This window comes from Scardinius erythrophthalmus (genome assembly GCF_964197995.2).
Source record: "Scardinius erythrophthalmus genome assembly, chromosome: 8".
In the NCBI taxonomy this organism is placed as follows: domain Eukaryota; kingdom Metazoa; phylum Chordata; class Actinopteri; order Cypriniformes; family Leuciscidae; genus Scardinius; species Scardinius erythrophthalmus.
Genome location: NC_138228.1, coordinates 38,631,219 through 38,650,471, shown reverse-complemented (window position 1 = coordinate 38,650,471; position 19,253 = coordinate 38,631,219). Strand labels below are relative to the sequence as shown.

The 19,253-nt window shown below is 38.8% G+C and overlaps 1 protein-coding gene across 1 annotated transcript; it reads right to left on the bottom strand.

The window, feature by feature from the left end:
- Window positions 1-317: 317 nt before the first annotated feature.
- acadl (acyl-CoA dehydrogenase long chain) lies at window positions 318-17,669 on the bottom strand. Its single transcript, XM_081372544.1, has 12 exons — window positions 17,472-17,669; window positions 16,790-16,966; window positions 16,539-16,676; window positions 12,690-12,854; window positions 12,461-12,527; window positions 9,878-10,042; window positions 9,636-9,737; window positions 9,112-9,225; window positions 7,555-7,682; window positions 4,988-5,074; window positions 694-807; window positions 318-459 (listed from the first exon to the last, which is right to left on the bottom strand). The coding sequence occupies exons 1-11, from the start codon at window positions 17,561-17,563 to the stop codon at window positions 714-716; spliced, it is 1,329 nt and encodes a 442-aa protein (XP_081228670.1). The 5' UTR covers window positions 17,564-17,669; the 3' UTR covers window positions 318-459; window positions 694-713.
- Window positions 17,670-19,253: the final 1,584 nt, after the last annotated feature.

The following is a 19,253-nucleotide window of genomic DNA, read 5'->3' as shown; positions in this document are numbered from 1 at the left end:
TAAAAGGAAAACTGATCTATAATTATACCCATGACAGAAAGAGGGCGGGATGGAGAAAGAGTTGAACACTCTGGTTTTAAATCTCTTTATAACACCCACCAACTAACTCTCACAGACCACCCACCTCTGCTCCATGACTCACTTTGAACACGCCAGCCAGCCAGAGACTCATAAAACACACACACTTTCACAGACTCTCTTTGTTTACACAAATCATAACAGTGCATGATTAAAATTCACTGTTTTTAGTTTCCTGAAGGTGTCCTTGAAAAAAAAAAATAAGAGTATCACATTGTGGGATAAAAGAACAGAAGAGTCATCTTTAGAAATGTCTTTATAAAGATTAAGCAGTACAAAAGAGATGGTATTCACATATCGAACAATCAAATCTCTTCAAAATATCTGGACTTTACAACTAAAGAACAGTTTTACTGTTCTTAAGTGGTGCAAATTGTTCACCTGGAAGGCAAATGTATCTTAAATTATCTATACATACAGCAAAGAGTCACAAACAGAAGAGACATTCTCTCTGGGGACACCATATGATATCAACGGTCTGTCACATGACATTAACATTTACATAACACTGTGTTAAATCACTCGTCTGAGATCTTTTTTTTTTAATAATCAACAATCTATGAAGCTCCTGCTACAGACATAGGAGACATTAGAGGCACCAAATCAAACTCTCACCTTGTTCATTTTTCCTATATTTATTTTTTGCTAACAATGTTGCGTGAGATGAGTTCTTTCATGATCTCGTTGGTTCCTCCATAGATGGGCTGAACTCTGGAGTCTGCAAAAGCCCTGAAAGAGAGAACATGAGACAGTCATTAAAACTTTTCTGCTGCCTTTTATGTATGGGTCAAGAGACAAAGTCTGGCTGGGTGAATCTCAAGAATTTCCAGGTCATATTTCACCTCAAGAACAAAGGAAAAAATAAATTCACTATTTTAATTGAAGCTTATTTTTAAGACCATTAAGATATTTCACACTGTGACATTTTCATGGCAAGCACATTTCCCCCTCAAACTTTTATTATTATAATGGGGAAATTCTAATTACCCTAATTCATCAAGACATTTTTTTTTTACTTTGCAATTATTAATTATGATTCTCATGTATGGTGAATACAGGTTGATTGGGACACTTTTTCCAAGTCATCTCAATAGCAAAAAGTGTCCCAATAACCCTGAATACACATGTATTACAATAAAAAGCTATAATACAATGCTTTCTAAAATGTAAATCAACATAAGGAATACTGCAAATTTTTACAAATACTTCACAATATAAATAATATATCATTTATCTTACATTAAACTAACAAACACCAGAAATTTACACTAACAAAAATAAGAAAATGTGCCTAATTGTCATAAAAGTAAAAGCAAAAACTCTTAATGATACATTTTTTTTTTAATTTCATCTTAGGGAGAGATATGTAATTTAAATATCTAAAAACTATTTATATTGAATATTCAAAATGTAGCCTTTATTAAACACTAGCTGTTTCCCGGGAGGTTCTGAAAGAGGCATTTCACACCTACACAGGGTACAACTGCTGCCAGCAAAATATACAAATATCCACTAGTCTGATTTCTGATTAGTCACTCTTGATAACTACATAGTCAAACTGTAGCTTCCATGGAAAGGCTATTTAAAAGTGTTTTCACAATGCACAAAAGCATTTTTTGACAGTTCAAATGAACCCATTTAAAGAGTGTGAGATGGTGTGACAGTGCAGAGCTGAGAGAAACACGCCCTCTGCTGGATATTAGAAAAACAACTGAACATGCTATTTCAAGCTGTCAGAGAAGCGTCTCGGCCCACATCCAAGTGTGACATCAGAAGCCACGCCCGTATCCAAATACGTCACCTTCTCATTAGCTTGATTCCCCCCCCCCATCCCCCCATCCCCCACCCCCCCAAATCACATTACTGATTGCCTAAACACCAAACACTGATCCCTAAACCTACCCATCACTGTAACCTTAACCAATGAAATCAGCAGCAGGGCAGGATTTCTGGTTTGGGGGATAAAAAAAAACAAAAAAAAAACGCTTCCTCATTAACTTTGAAACAGGAAGAATCATTGAGAAGATGTAACCCTCACAACAAGTTCTTTTTCATTTACTTCTTATATTTCTCTTTTTAATTATGACAGACCACAAACCTACCCTTACGCCTAAAAACCCTTTCAATCAGAAACCTACATACAACAAATGGGGTTTCCGGGGTGGAACCAAGCGTGCCGCACAAGCCCTGAAAAGTGAAGCCAAAACGTCTCGATCGCCCCCCGGTGACTGGTCCTAGTATAGGTCATAAGCCCCGCCTCCCCGTGTTATTCAACAGGACGTGAGACCAACTAAACAAATAAATGTCACTTCAAATATATTTTTTCCAAAGGTGGTTTCTTTCATTTGCTGTCGTTTTTATCACACTGATGTAAGTTCAAGTGTCTGTTTCAAAAATAAGTTGGTTTTAAGTTAGTTACGTGATGCGGTGGTGTAACGTCATGATTGACAGCTGTGATTGACAGGTTCTCTGAGCGAAGTAGTCACAGAAGCACCAACGGACATTTTTTTCGGGATCTTCGGAGGACTGAGGAGATTGTATTTACTTTATTGTAACAAGCCTCTTGTCGTACTGCAATACATTTTTAAAAAAGTGTGCAGAATGCACTCTCCCTGAGTGCATTCTGCGAGAGTGAGGGCGGAGCGTTGATTTCGCGGCGTTACTTCATGCTCACTACTGCGCAGGTCTGGTCCCGAGATCGCTACTGCGCAGGTCTGGTCCCGAGATCGCTACTGCGCAGGTCTGGTCCCGAGATCGCTAATGCGCAGGTCTGGTCCCGAGATCGTTACTGCGCAGGTCTGGTCCCGAGATCGCTACTGCGCAGGTCTGGTCCCGAGATCGCTACTGCGCAGGTCTGGTCCCGAGATCGCTACTGCGCAGGTCTGGTCCCGAGATCGCTACTGCGCAGGTCTGGTCCCGAGATCGCTACTGCGCAGGTCTGGTCCCGAGATCGCTAATGCGCAGGTCTGGTCCCGAGATCGTTACTGCGCAGGTCTGGTCCCGAGATCGCTATTGCGCAGGTCTGGTCCCGAGATCGTTACTGCGCAGGTCTGGTCCCGAGATCGCTACTGCGCAGGTCTGGTCCCGAGATCGCTACTGTGCAGGTCTGGTCCCGAGATCGCTACTGCGCAGGTCTGGTCCCGAGATCGCTAATGCGCAGGTCTGGTCCCGAGATCGTTACTGCGCAGGTCTGGTCCCGAGATCGCTATTGCGCAGGTCTGGTCCCGAGATCGCTACTGCGCAGGTCTGGTCCCGAGATCGCTACTGTGCAGGTCTGGTCCCGAGATCGCTACTGCGCAGGTCTGGTCCCGAGATCGCTAATGCGCAGGTCTGGTCCCGAGATCGTTACTGCGCAGGTCTGGTCCCGAGATCGCTATTGCGCAGGTCTGGTCCCGAGATCGTTACTGCGCAGGTCTGGTCCCGAGATCGCTAATGCGCAGGTCTGGTCCCGAGATCGTTACTGCGCAGGTCTGGTCCCGAGATCGCTATTGCGCAGGTCTGGTCCCGAGATCGTTACTGCGCAGGTCTGGTCCCGAGATCGCTATTGCGCAGGTCTGGTCCCGAGATCGCTACTGCGCAGGTCTGGTCCCGAGATCGCTACTGCGCAGGTCTGGTCCCGAGATCGCTACTGCGCTGACTCAAGTTCCAATATGTCAGCGCCATATCGGGACACTGGCGGCTTCAGTTCTCATCAATGGAAGAGAGCGAAGGGGCGTCGTCCATCTTTTTTTACAGTCTATGGGTGGAAAGGGGATGGGGAGTCACAAGGTGGCGTATTTGGACATGGGCGTGGCTTCTGACATCACACCTGTATGTGGGCGGGGTTGGGGCGGGGACCGCAGAATGCAGTGAGCCCTACTTGGGCTGTCAAGCTACAGAGCCCCTGAAAAGACATGGTGATGGGACAAATATAGGATGGTAGGAAAAATAAGAAGTCGATGCTTTTGTGTTCTCTCGCAAATGTTTTGCGTTCCCCAAGAAACTTTGCATTCGTTCGCACAATGTTTGCGTTCCCCACAGAATCTCGGGGGTAATGCAAACTTTTGCTAGAGAATGCAAAACCATCTCATATTTTTTTCATATTTTTCCCATCACCATGTGGTGCTCTGTAATCAAGCTGCTAATTTTTTTTTTTTTTTTTTTTTTTTCAGTGAATAACTACTTAAATTTGAAACTTTTTTTTACACAAAGCTATCATATGACCGCTGAAGAGTAAGAATATAGTGCACATGTTATATATAAGAATGAACCACTTTTATTATTCTTTCTTGTCACTGACAGCACCAGTCCCCATGAATGGACAAGAGCAGTTTTAGGCATATGATCAGCTAATGACAAAAAAGGAAGGAAAGGAAAACCTATTTTTCCCCATTCATATATTATTACAACTACAATTTTTATTTTTATTAGTAGTAGTAATAGTACTAGTAGTTGTAGTACTCAAAATTATTTTATTTTATGATTTCAATTATAAAGTTAAACAAATCAATAAATATATTACAATTACAATAATATTATTGTACTGCAGAACAGTTAAATTACAATCATTTCTCTTGTTTTTATCATGATCTGCTCACATGTAATGTATTTGAAAATGAGGCATTGTTTCTGCCTCGGATTAATGCAATTTACATTATTCATCCTTCAGGTTGGAAAATACTAAAATCTGTATAAATAAGTAAAACTTGCGTCCCTGCAGCTTGGACATTCTAATTTTTTTCTTTTGTGTTTAATAGAAGGAATTAATTTGGGTTAGGATGACAAGAGGATGCATGATGACAGAATTTTCATTTGTGGGTAAACTATCCCTTCAACCACTGTTTGCAATCACTGTCATCGAACAAACATTGCATTCTGGTTACAAGGGCAAAGTAGACGCTGCTGATGTTACTCAGTGACTGTTACTCACTTGGCTATTGGATACTCCCACATGTAGCCCCATCCTCCGTGAAGCTGCAGGCATTGAGTGGCAACTCTATTCTGCAAATCTGTCGCCCTGAGGAGGGAAAAAGACACATTCACAATTAGTATTTAACATGAAACAAATCCAAATTAGGGCTGCACGATATATCGTTTCAGCATCGGTATCGCGATTGCACATCCTGCAATGTGACTATCATGGATGTGCAATGTCAAATACAGTGTAAGTAGGGATTGTAGTTGATCAGTTATCAGTACAGACCAGGTCCCACGGTTCAGAATACATGCGATTTGCATATTAATTGCAATGTAATGGGGGTCCTATTATGCCTTTTAATGACGTCCTGATTTTGTTTTTGGGCTGTACTAGAATTAGTTTTCATGCTTGATTGTTAAAAAACTGCATTATTTTTCACATATTTTACATTATTACAGCTCCTCTCTCCCCAGTCTGTCTCGAACACGTTGTTTTCGATGAAGCCCCTTCTTCAGAAATACGAAATGTATTGTGATTGGTTAGCTGGCCCAGTGTGTTGTGATTGGCACCACTTAGCACGTGTTTGGGAAATGTCCCGCCCTTTCATAACCGCAAGTTCTTCTCTAGTGTAAATATTAAGGATGGCGTCTATTTCAAACCAATTCGAGCCCGATTCAGACCCCGACAATGTTAGCGAACAAGAGTGGTATGTTTTTTTGTCATTTTCTTATAAATACTATACACCATTTAATCATATTTGTCAGAAAACAATGGTAACACAAACCGTAATCAATTACAAAATCATGGATAATTTTCCTATGGGGCGGTGAACAGTCTTACAAAAGCAAGAGCTTACAAAAGCTACAGTAAACACTACAGCAATACTGTAATGTTAGTTATCAGGCTAGCGGAGGCAAAGCTTTGCCCTTCGTTTACATCATAGCTATCATAGCAGTTACATAAAGCTTATAATTGGAACTGTTAATAGAAAAAACAACTAATGTTCAGGAACAGTGTTCAAAATAAATTAACCACTCTAAGTTCGTCAGCCATTTTCCAGGTTTTAAAAAACAGCAACAACACTCTTTATCTTCCCTTGCGCAGCTCAACCAGGCCTCGTCTGGGTATTCCTTGGGCGGGGATTATTTACATGAGTAACATTATGACTTCATAAAATCTGGAAAGAATGCACTGTAGTCCAAACGAGCCGTTTTGTTTTAGTTCTTAAAAAGTGGACTCTGTTAAATAAAATATCTCCCTTTGGAGTGGACTTTGAGCTTTGTAACTATGCAGATCTGTTTTATGCTCAAACAGCAACACTACAGACTAACAAGTTGAAAAAGTGAAAAAGCATAATAGGACCCCTTTAAGAAAAAGCGAGAGTGGAAGTTTATCTTTTTCACATTCCAGTTAGTTTAAACCAGGGTTTCTCAAACTCGGTCCTGGAGGGCCACTGTCCTGCACAGTTTAGCTCCAACCCTGATCAAACACACCTAGCTGTGAGTTTCTAGTGATCCTGAAGACATTGATTAGCTTGCTCAGGTGTGTTTGATCAGGGTTAGAGCTAAACTGTGCAGGACAGAGGCCCTCCAGGACCGAGTTTGAGAAACCCTGGTTTAAACATTCAAGCGAGTTTAGTGTAAGAACACACGAAAGAGAACTCACACACTGTTTACTGTGCGCACACACACCAAATTCAGTTCTTTTTCCTGTGTTTTTGTGCTTGAAAGGACACACACGCAAAATTGTCAAAATGGCCATCTCAGCGAGTATCCTCGTAATCACATTCAAGAATGATTCATTCTTTCCAAATAGAGCTATTCAAGTCATCTGTTGAAATTGCAATGTCATTTTTGCCCCTAATATCGTGCAGCCCATCATAAGACATCAGCTTTTGACAGTACTATAGTGTTCAGTAGTGATGGGAGAAGTGAACATTTTTGAAACTCCCAATTTCTTTACAAAATGATTCACCGTTTCAAAGTGCTTGAAACACCACATGCATACTGGCACCGTTCAAAAAACTATTGCAAATGTTTTCATGAAAGTATCATTTCCGTGATAAATGGGTGTGGTTGAGAGGCACCGGCTTCTTAGCTTACTTCTGTTCAGGCCGTCGCGGTCAGATGCGAATGAAAATATGAAACAAACTGGAGAGCTGCTTAATAGTAGAAATTAAAGTTGTAATTCTAATTGAAAGAGACACTGTGTGTTAAATTGCAGAGCTGGTGCAAACATATCAACATTGCTAAGATCAGATGCTTTCTTAACTGCTGTTTTCTCACTGCTGTGTTTTTGTTGTGTTTATTTTGTGACACAGAAGTCACTTTCAAATCAGGCAGCTTTCTAAAGGTCAATGCTGCGATTTCGCATCAGTAACTTGAAGCCGTTGTGAAATTTCGCCCTTTCGACCCTAATGCAAAACATTTGAAACATTATGAAACAGTATGACGTGACGAAGCCTCATTTGCTGAAATAACGTTACTTGGGGAGTACAAAAGTTTTCGAAGCTTCGTTAAGCAGTGTTTCAAAAGTGCCAAACAAAAGTGTTCAGTAGGTTTACTCAACAAAAGACTCACCAGTATTTGGCCATGGATGCTGTGCCAGAGTCCAGCTTCTTCTCACTGTGGAGCTGAAGGCAGCTATCAACGAAAGCTCGACCAACACAGATGTCCGTCTTCAACTCAGCCAGTTTGTGCTGCACCACCTGAAAGACAGATAGACAATCACATATAGTTGTGATGATGATGATGATGAGCTGTTATTAGTGCAAACCTGATTTAGACCTCACTGATTCTACTCATCCATATGCACAAATGAACAACATAATGGAGCTTATTTAATTTCTCTGACCATCTGTCTAAAACTGCCGGCAGGATGGAGGGATACAGTTACAAAGTGAGAGTGTGGCTGTGACCTTACGTGAGGTTAAAAGCAGAGTAAACAAATGAGGAAACGAATTACAAGGATCTGGCTCAGAAACTCAATACAACTGAAAGGGTTTTTTAAAGGGGTCATACCATGAAGAATCAAATTTTCCTTTATTGAGATAAGAGAGCTGATAATACTATGAAAATAGTCCAATCGTACTATGCAAACATTTCCTAGAGTCTAACAAATCATTAATTGAAACTAACTAAACAAAAAATTCTCTCATACTGAAATGGCTGGATTTCTGTCATCAAACCCTATAACCATACACATTTAAATGTCAATAAGGCCTATAAAGTGTTTTAGTGTTTTTAATCTTGGTCTGCCCAAAGACGATGAGATAATAAATTGGAAGTAGGGCAGACACTAATCACCAGAAGAACTAATGATAAGAGTAATGTAGGTTAAAGTTCACCAGATCTTTGCTCTTGCTGGTAATGTGTAGCACCTGCAACTCTGCAGATCCATCTGAAGTTTCTTCCCTGGTCATTTCAGTGTAATCTTAATAGCTTATGCAGCATATTTCATAACAGATTGTTTTTGAATCAGTCAATAAGGCTAATAAAAAAGAATGAAACAGGTCAAAACTATATTAGACTTGAGAGGTCACATGTGAAGTGGGTAAATAGGCCCTGTTTACACCTGGTATTAAGATGCGTTTTGGTTGATCGGATTACAAGTAGATGAGGGAGACGCATTCCCGTTTACATCTGGTGTTTTAATCCGTCTCTTTTGTCCACTTTCAAACACTTCTGTCCTGATTTCTTCAAAGGGAAGGGTCTAAATTGATGGGGTTAACGCCATTTACATTAAGTGCCTGAGACGACGTAAAAACATACAGAGAGCATCAGATTTGGTTTCTGCTCTGATATATATATATTAAATCTATTATTTATATTACTTATTTATAGTTGACAGAAAGATTTTCAGTATTTGATGAAAGACTAACACCAAATTGGGCAAACTGTGTAATAGAAAGACTTCCAAACAAATACTCTTCATGCTCAACTAACAGAAAAGCCTCTTTGTTTCTAATAGATAAAACAGTATTAGAATGATTGTTTAAATACTAATAACATGGACATTTCTTGTCTGTTCCCCTTCCCTCAAATACAGTAATTGAAAAAAATAAAATAAAAAAAATAAAAAACAATTGTATGACCCCTAAAAAAAAAAAAAAAAAAGAAGACCCTTTTAATATTTACCTGCAGGTCAGCGATGGTCTTGCCAAATGCCTTCCGCTGCATTACATAGTTCCTTGTCTCTTCAAACATGAATTCACAGCTGGCAAGGCCCATGGCTGCTATAAGAAGGCGTTCCTGCGAAAAATGACAGAGAAGGAAAAAATGACTGAAATTTCTATTACATAATGGTGTGTCAGCCTATTTGTAGAACTGTTCAAATTTGCAGTATCTTATTCCCTTCATATTTTGATATATTCTACTGACAATGCAATCCATGTACAAAAGATCATCACAGACGGATGCAATGTGTGAGGGGGAATTGGTTGGGTGTTGAAGTTAAAAGAAGGGTGGAGATCAACTCTAATAATGCAAATAATACTCAATACTATTTAAATTCTTCTACAAAAGCACACAGAGCTTATAAACACTACATACAGTATTATGCATTATACAGATGTCAGAAGAAAAACAAAAATATAACTTAAACTTCTGAAGGCAGTCAGTTTCCTTCAGAGCTAGAAAGATTTGTGCTCTCACTGTTATACCTGTGGCAGCTCATTCATCAGATAGTAAAATCCTTTATTGACCTGACCCAACAAAGCTTCAGCGGGCAAACGCACATCCTCAAAAAACAGCTCGGCTGTATCCTGCACAGAAACAAACATCCAATATATTTATAACCAGACCTCTATAATGTTTCAATAAATTCTATTCAATCTTAAACAAGATAGCAAATCATATGCATTTAAAACAGTTGTTATTTATATTAAAAGGATTCAGGAGGCACCTGAGCTTTGAGCCCAAGCTTCTCCAGCTTGCGGCCCTTTTGGAAGCCCTTAGTGCCACCATCAACCAGGAACAGACTGATTCCATGAGCTGCTGTCTTCGCTTCACGGTTAGTCACGGCAACTACAATCACTACATCACTCATCCAGCCATTTGTGATGAACACCTGAAAAAAAGTGACAGAAATAGAAGACAAAACCTGATGGAAAATTCAAGAATATTCATAACAGCCTACCAACAAATCTGTAAAAGAGTCACTCTGCACTCTCTCAACTTAATATAATATTTAATAAAATATAAAAAAGCAGTAGTTCACCTAAAAATTTAAATATGAGAGAACTCAAAACTTTTGCGTAGTCTATGAACAGTTTTTATTGAAATCAAACTGCCAAAACAACTTTTGTTACTCCTCCTCTTTCTTATGTAACAGAGATGAAAACATCAGCACAAGACAGAACATCGGCCTGCACAGACAGATCAATGCCTATTTCATCATCACCCCTTTTGGCCACCCACTGGCGCATGTTAGTTTAGGAAAAGATACCCCTTGGAATAAAAAGTAGATTTAGATGGCATCTAAGTTTCAAATGTTGTGCAGTTCTTAGTTGTGGAAGAACGTCTCGGTTACATATGTAACCCTCGTTCCCTGAAGAGGGAACGGAGATGTTGCATCGGAAGTGAACCGACGAATTGGGAATCTCGCTAGAGAGACCAATCTACTTCGAGTGTAACTAAACGAGCCAATGCACATGCGAGATTTGCATCTGCCGCTCCACCCCGCAGTACGGGTATAAATGAGCAGCAGGTGCATTGAATATTCAGGTTTTCGCTGAGGAGGCGAGCTGGAGACCCCGCCGCCCAGGAAAGCAGGTCCTCCTCAGAGGAATGTGCCACGGAGGGGCTGCCGCGAGGAGAGAGAGTTCTGGGAACCAGGTCCGATTTGGCCAATAGGGTGCCACTAACAAGACCTGCTCCTTATCCTCTCTGACTTTGCATAGTGTCTTAGCGAGAAGGCTCAATGGGGGGGGACGCATATTTGCGAAGCTGTGTGCCAGTGCATCCGTGCCAAGTGTCCCCTCGGTCAGGGAGTAAAACAGCTGGCAATGAGACGTTTCTGGAGAGGCAAACCCTCGAAACGTCTCCAGATCAGCTGGACCACCTTAGGATGGAGTCTCCACTCTCCCGGAAGCACAGGCTGTCGTGAGAGCTTGTCGGTTGCACGATTGACCAGGGATGCTTCTGACTCTATAGGAGGAGATGGCGGGGCGAGTTGCGACATGCGACGGGAGCGTATACCACCTTGCCGGTTAATGTCCAATGACCAGTACGTGTTTGCCCTGTAGCGGCCCTTTTAGTGTTGATGTGCATCGTTAGGGACCCGTCCAAATCCCTGAGACTGCATGCCCGTTGTACGTGGCTCCCCAGCCAGTGGTAGAGGAATCCATGGATACAACAGCATGCCTCATATGAAGCAAACCGAGCGGTGTTGTCATGTGGCTGTCATATGCCCAAGGAACCTCTGAAATAACGTCAGTGAGGCCGCTGTCCTGCCTTTGAACCAATTCAAGCAGATCAACACTGACCGAACACGTTCCTCTGTGAGGCATGCCGTCTGGTTGACAGAGTCCAGCTACATAGCGAGAAAAGAGATCCTCTGCACAGGGGAGAGTTTGCCCTTTCTCCATTTGACCCAAAGTCCCAACTGGCTGAGGTGACTGAGCACCATGTCCCTGTGTTCCCACAACTGCTCATGTGACTGGGCCAGTATAAACCAGTCGTCGAGATAGTTGAGGATGCGAACGCTGTGTTCTCTCAGGGGAACACCCTCCGCAACTTTTGAGAAGACTCAGGGAGACAGGGACAGTCCCAAGGGAACTCACGAGAGAACAAAGTCATGAGAGGACTTTGTACTGATATGCTCGACCCTCGAACGCAAAGCGAAGGAACAGCCTGTGTTGAGGGAGGGGATTTATATGTAAAAAATGCTTTAAAAAATGTCATAAATACATTTAATATGTTCATTGAACTTTCTATTGATGAAAGAATCCTGAAAAAGTATCACCATTTCCACAAAAATGTTAAGCAGCACAACCGTTCTCAACATCTATCTAATATTAGCCTACTGTTTTTACTGTATTTTTGTTCAAATAAATGCAGCCTTGGCGAGCATAAGAATCTTCTTTTTTAAAACATAAAAAAAGAATGTTTCCAAACTTTGGAAAGATACTGTATTTCTATTCTAGTTTGCTTTATAAATTTATTTTTTTATATATTTGATTGTTGATCATTCTTTTTTTAATTCTATTCTAACATTTAAATGTTTTATTATAAACTATTGTTGTATTATAAACAATTATTTTAATTGCTTGTATTTTGTGTCAATCATTTGATTACACTTGTCAATCACTTGCATTGGATTAGTTGCTATATAAGGTGCTATATAAATTAAGATTGATTGATTGATTGATTGATTGATTGATTGATTGATTGATTGATTGATTGATTGATTGATTGATTGATTGATTGATTGATTGATTGATTGATTGATTGATAAAATCTTTGCATCACTTGCCATTGTTCATACCTTGCTTCCATTAAGAATCCAGTCGGTTCCATCTTTTTTTGCATACGTCTTCACTCCTTGAAGGTCACTTCATAGAGAAAATAGAAGACGTGAACCGGGACGACTCAGTGAACTAAAGAATATATCACAATATGATTTTGTATCTTTAAAAGTCAAGTTCATTTGTTCACCCATCCGAGGAACTAAAGTGCCATTTATTCTTTAATGTCATGCCTGCACTGAATCCCACCTGCCGGCTCCAGGTTCTGTCATAGCGATGGCCCCGATGCATTTCCCAGCAGTCATCTGTGGAATATAGTGCTCGATCTGAGCCTTAGAGCCATAGTGACTGATATAAGGCATTACAATCTCAGAGTGGAGAGAGAACCCAGGACCACTGCAGTTACAGTACATTCTACAACACAAACAGAGCCAGGACACCTGCTACATTACAACACAAACAGACACACAAAGCCAAGGGGAAAACTGAACTCAATACAATCAGGGTGGTGCACCATTCAGAAGCGAATTGCATTTGAAAAATTCCAGTCCTGAATTTGAATTGAGGCAGCATGAAGGACACAGAATTTACTTTAAAGGAAGTAGAATTACAATGGAATCATAAAAAACATAACATATGACTGCTGTAAGTATAAATCATATAATTTCTTTAAGTGTAGGCCTATTTTTAAATAATTACCCATAAACATATCCTGCAGATTACATGCAATTCAAGAAACATTAGATGATATTCATATCAATAATCAACGTTTGGAAATGTCACCTGTACAAATATTTTAATATAGATTTAAAAGAATGATATTTAATAAATTAATGTTCATTTATGTCAGCATCTATTATTCAATATCCCTATTCCCATATGTCCATTTTCCAAACTATTACATTTCCTTTCATTACTATTTTAAGTTTCCGGAATATAATATGTAGGACATTTTGTGGCGTTTGTTTTGTTTTGTGATGGCAAAATTAAAATTTGTATTGATGACTGTGGTAATTATTTTGACTTTTCTTTGTTAAAAACAAAACAAAAAACAGACTTAATATTTATTTTGTGTGCTAATTTGAAGACAAAGAGACATGAATCTTATATTTATTATCAAGCAGTAAAAATGCACCTTCCTGCGCCTAAAACAAGGCATCTGTAGATGAGAGAACGTTGTCCTGCACCACTTCACAGATGATGAGTGGAAGGAAGGAGAATTTTAGAAAGACATTTATGACACTATATTAAAAAATTTAAAGAACTATAGCCAAGTCTATTTTAAGGTGTTCATTCGATTCCCAGAATGCAGCATGCGGAGCTCCAGCATGGGAGCTCGTTCTGTGCATCATACATCATTAAACCATTTCTATGTCATTGCACATGTGCAGAACTTTCCAGTTTTGGTTTTCAATCCAATCAAGTGTTGACATGTCCTATTGAAAAGATTTAAACACACACCTTACAACCCTAATGAAATTCAAATGGGATTTGGCCAGTTCATTCCGACTGACGTGGTTAAATGTGACTTGTTTTATTCGGACTGGGCTACTAGTCTGATTACAAACAGATTATTAGGGTCCATATATGGAAGTAAAATAATGTCAAATGTTTTTGAAACAAAAAGCCTGTTGAATTGCACAACTTGAAAAAAAAAATAGGAGTTGCATTAACCATGCTGGCATTTTAATGCATTGTATTTTTAGGGCTTGCATTTTTATGGGATGAAATTCAACATGGTTGAATATTTAAGCTGTGAATATTTCAATTAAAAACATTTCAAACACATTTTCATTATTAAAAATTCTATAAGCCATATTCACCTTTAATATTTCACTTCCAAAATATTCAAACTGTTTTAAAATACAACCTATAATATTCAACAGGCAATTTTCGGTCCATTTTATTTCGCTTTGCAAATTCGCTTCCACAAATTCAGTGGTTCAAATTCGACAGTAAATTCAACGGAACTGCAGGAAAAGCAGTAGATTACCGAGATACTCTCCATCTGCTGTTAGTCAACCTCACCAGCAGGTGGTGCAAAAGCGCGTGTTGTTGACGAAGACAGAGCAACAGTTAGAGCAAGCCATTCATTCATAAAACTCATTTACAGCAATGTAAGTGTATTTGTGATTATTATGACGGCGGTTTTATGTTAAATTCAGTGTCTTCACGGTTACTCTCCCTGTGTAGCCTACAAGCATCTTTCTCTACCGTGAACAAGATTATAATGTTATTCCCCAATGCGGATATAAAGATCCAATGTTACATTTTTGAGGTTGACATATATTTCTCTTGGTTGTTTAGTGGCCTTAACTTTATATTGTGGCAATGTGCTGCATGCAAGCTATTAGGGTTTCCCTCAATACTTAAGGAATCCCCTTCTTGACATAGCCTATAAAACGCTTAACGTAGCTTAATGGACTAATTACAGTGATATAAAAGACCAAACTCGCAGGCAAGTAGATGGACTCAGAATAACGCGCAAAGCTTAATGCTGAGCGTTTCCCAGTGATACATTGGCATAAAGTTGGCTTGACATTGGACATTCGCACATTTAGGGACCGTCTCTAAAGTGTATACGACTTTGGTATACACGTTTCTAACTTCAATAGCATTTGAATAGAACGACTTACAGTCATAAAACCAACTGTAAAGTGTTCATGTAGTGTCAGGCATAATGTGCACCCTTTGGATTTTTGATATTTATTCAAATAAATTAAAGTTTGCTATTGAAGTTAGAAACGTGTATGCCAATGTTGTAGGCTATGCAACTTTGGAGACGGCCCCTAAATGTGCGAATGTCCAATGTCAAGCCAATTTGACATTTATTAGGCTACATTTAGCCATTTATTTAGCAGACGCTTTTATCCAAAGCTATTTACAGTTAAACTAACAATAGGAGGACAACAATATGCAAGTGCTATGACTCTTCCCAGTTTAAGCTAATGCAATACACGTAGGCATAGCCTACTATACTATACTATACTATACTATACTATACTATATATATATATATATATATATATAGAGAGAGAGAGAGAGAGAGAGAGAGAGAGAAAAGAGAAAAGAAAGTGTTAGTATTGATCAAGTGTTGATTTTATGCCCCTATATCACGAAACGCTCTGCATGAAACTTTGCGCGTTACGTTCATATTCTTAGTCCATCTAGCCTATATAGTAGCCTACAGCCTACATCCCCAATAAGGTGCGAGTTTGGTCTTTTATATCACTGTATTAGTCCATAAACTACGTTAAGCGTTTTGTCCCGACGGAAGGGGAATCCTTGAGTATGAGGTATTGAGGGAAACCGATTATAATCCTGTTCATGTATAGAAAGCTGATAACATGTAGGCTACACAGGGAAAGTAACAATGAAGTTATTGAATGAAACATAAACACAGCTTTTGTGTCTTTATCATCTTTTCCGCATATATACTGACACAGATAATCATTTTCATTTTATGAATGAATGGCTTGCTCTAACTGTTGCTCTGTCTTCGTCAACAACACGCGCTTTTGCACCACCTGCTGGTGAGGTTGACTAACAGCAGATGGAGAGTATGCTCGGTAATCTACTGCTTTTCCTGCAGTTCCTTTGAATTTACTGTCGAATTTGAACCACTGAATTTGTGGAAGCGAATTTGCAAAGCGAAATAAAATTGACCGAAAATTGCCTGTTGAATATTATAGGTTGTATTTTTAAACAGTTTGAATATTTTGAAAGTGAAATATGAAAGGTGAATATGGATTATTGAATTTTTAATAATGAAAATGTGTCTGAAATGTTTTTAATTGAAATATTCACAGCTTAAATATTCAACCATGTTGAATTTCAGCCCATAAAAATGCAAGCCCTAAAACTACAATGCATTAAAATGCAAGAATGGTTAATGCAATGCCTATTTTTTTTTTTTTTTTCAAGTAGTGCAATTCAACAGGCTTTTTGTTTCAAAAACATTTGACATTATTTTACTTCCATATCCATATAACGACTGTTTACACATTTTAAAATTAAGAATTTTTCCCAATCTACTGTAGGGTCAGACAGGTAGGGGAGGAGTTACTGTGACAGAGAGGTGAGGGCAGGGTTACTCACTGCTCCTCCCACACGACATTAGCCGACAGGAGGTCTCCTCCGATTCCTCCATGCTCCTCAGGTGTATATATTCCCAGCAATCCGTGTTCTCCAGCCTTTTCCCAAACCTCTCTGCTGACCTCACCAGCCTTCTCCCACCTATAAGCAAGCACATGCGCATACATTTAAGACTGTACCACATTTTCATCCTGTATCTATTACATCTCACAATCAGGATGAGATGGTTCGAGAAAGACAAACTGGTGACTTACTGAGCGTGATATGGAACAACTTCCTCTTGAAAGAAGCGCCGCACATTCTGACGGAACAGGTCGTGTTCCTCAGAGAAGATCCGTCTGGTGCCGATGTCCATCAGGGTCTTGGCCATGGATGTTTCAGGTCGAAAAGGTGCTGCTGTTTCCCCATGCTGGAGCTCCGCATGCTGCATTCTGGGAATCAAATTAACACCTTAAAATAGACTTGGCTATAGTTCTTTTAATATTAGAAATATATTTGCATACCATTGCATTTATGTGGCACTCCAAGGTACTTTAACAAGAACAACGGTCCATACAGAAAAGCATGATAGCCTTATACTACTTTTGTGAGTGTAATATTCCTCAAAACGTTCTATTAATTTGCATTCTAATTTCACCGTGAAAAACGCATAGGAAACACCAGTGCCATTTGAAAATGCACATATTAACACTCTGATTAACCCGTTTTGTTTGACAAAAAGCTATTTCTAACAACTCAGGATGTCACGTTGAATATTTGAATATTTTGGAAGTGAAATATGAAAGGTGAATATGGATTATTGAATTTTTAATAATGAAAATGTGTTTGAAATGTTTTTAATTGAAATAATTTATAATTTAATAAAAAATAAAAAAAAACGTATGGGAGACAGACAGACAGACACTGTTGATGAACACAATAAAGAAAATGACTCACCTAGACATAGTCACGGCAAAAGCCTGTTTACCTTGCAGATAAACATTTTTAGTCGCAGGAGAAAAACTCCGAAGTGTCTTAAGTGCAAACATACTGAAGTGCAGGTGATCGACAAAAAAGCTGCAGATAAATTTTTGACAGGTCGAATACTGTCCGTGAACTTTACTCTAGTTACTGAAAAACACTTCCGTCTAAAAGAATACATAAAGACAACATGTCAAAATAAGAGTCTCATTACATTAATTGTGTTGGTAACATTACATTTGAAGCTGCACTAATGGCATGACTGTAATTCACGATGGATAATGGAAAAACACGTGTTAAATTTAGATTTTCTAAAAAGTAAATTAAATTAAATCCACATTTATTTGTATAGCACTTTTCACAATGCATCGTTTTAAAGCAGCCTTACAGAAAATGCATATGTCTACATTACATTTTAGAGTAATTTGTTATGAGAGGTGACTATGTCCAAGTAGGCTAATGTCAGTATGCCAGAAATGTACAGTTCTAAGATAATAATCATAATAATAATACAAATGCAGTTAGCTAACTTCATGTATTCATGTAGCAGAAACAATGATCTCATTAAGGCAGTTATAACACGTTGCGTGGTATAAGTACAGTATTTTTACAGATGCATTTTGAATGTTTTGTCATTGGAATAACTGACACCAAGATATTTGCCAATACAAATCTGACATTTGAAGTAAATTTCCCCCTTTTTCCATCAACTTGAAGCTTGCTCACTAACACTTGCAGGTTTGATAGATGTAAAAATGACTTGCAAATGAAAGCATTTCTTTTTAATTCAGTATGCTGTGTCTTGTAGAAAGACGAACATAATCAATTTCTCTCAAATCTCTGTCCACCCTTCTAGATAGAAGACAGCAGTGACCTCTACAGGACACTAAAAATAAACACAACCAGAAATCTTTATTTAAACACATATATGCAGTCTTTTCTTACAATTATTTATATAATATATTTATTTATAAAAATAATTGTGTAGACACAGTCCTCTTTGTGAATCTTTGTGTCATCTTTTATCCTAAAATACTGAATGAAGAAAGAAAAGACTTTGTTTTGTTTTATCAACGCTGCATCATTGAGTTCTCAGTTTGAATGTAATGATAATGATTAGAACCTGCATTACTTCAACAAGAAAAGCCTCATGTTCCTAATGATGCGGATACTGAGTGTCACAGGCTGAGAGACTGATGCAGTGCAGAACATGTGGAGCAGCGCTAATGAAGAATCAGAACAAAGAGCCTGTTGTTTTCCGACTCACAGAGAAGAGTCGACTGAACTCTGTCCCACTTTCACAAATAGGCACAGTGCCATATCAAGACATACAAAGTGAAATCAATCTGAGGTCATGCCTTGATCAGTAAATAAATATTATAGATGTGCCAATGACAACTGAAAGCATCTTAAAGACACCATTACTGGTCTGAGAACTGTGAAAATCTGCTTTAGTGTGTGAAAATAAGATATTGACATGGTTATGGTGGGTGAAAACGGAACCTCTCTTGTGAATTAGACACAGTACCCACAAACCTGGTGTAATACCTACACACTGTTTCACAGAGGTGAAATAAAAAAGTATCCTATATAAAGACATTGAGACTACACTGACAGACTTGAAACGACTGTACCATTAATTTAAAGTGCTTTTTTATATTGATCTAATAAAAAAAATCATGGTTTCAAACTGTTTTGTTAATTTTTTCTTACAGTAAATGACCCTTCCCAGGAAAAAAAAAACAATTAAAAGAAACC

Coding starts and splice junctions, on each gene's coding strand:
- acadl (XM_081372544.1), bottom strand. CDS start 17,563: ATGTTTGCACTTAAGACACTTCGGAGTTTTTCTCCTGCGACTAAAAAT. Junction 16,677..16,789: donor GTTGTTCCATATCACGCTCA/GTAAGTCACCAG, acceptor GCTTGCTTATAG/GTGGGAGAAGGCTGGTGAGG. Junction 7,683..9,111: donor AGACCATCGCTGACCTGCAG/GTAAATATTAAA, acceptor TCTGTCTTTCAG/GTGGTGCAGCACAAACTGGC.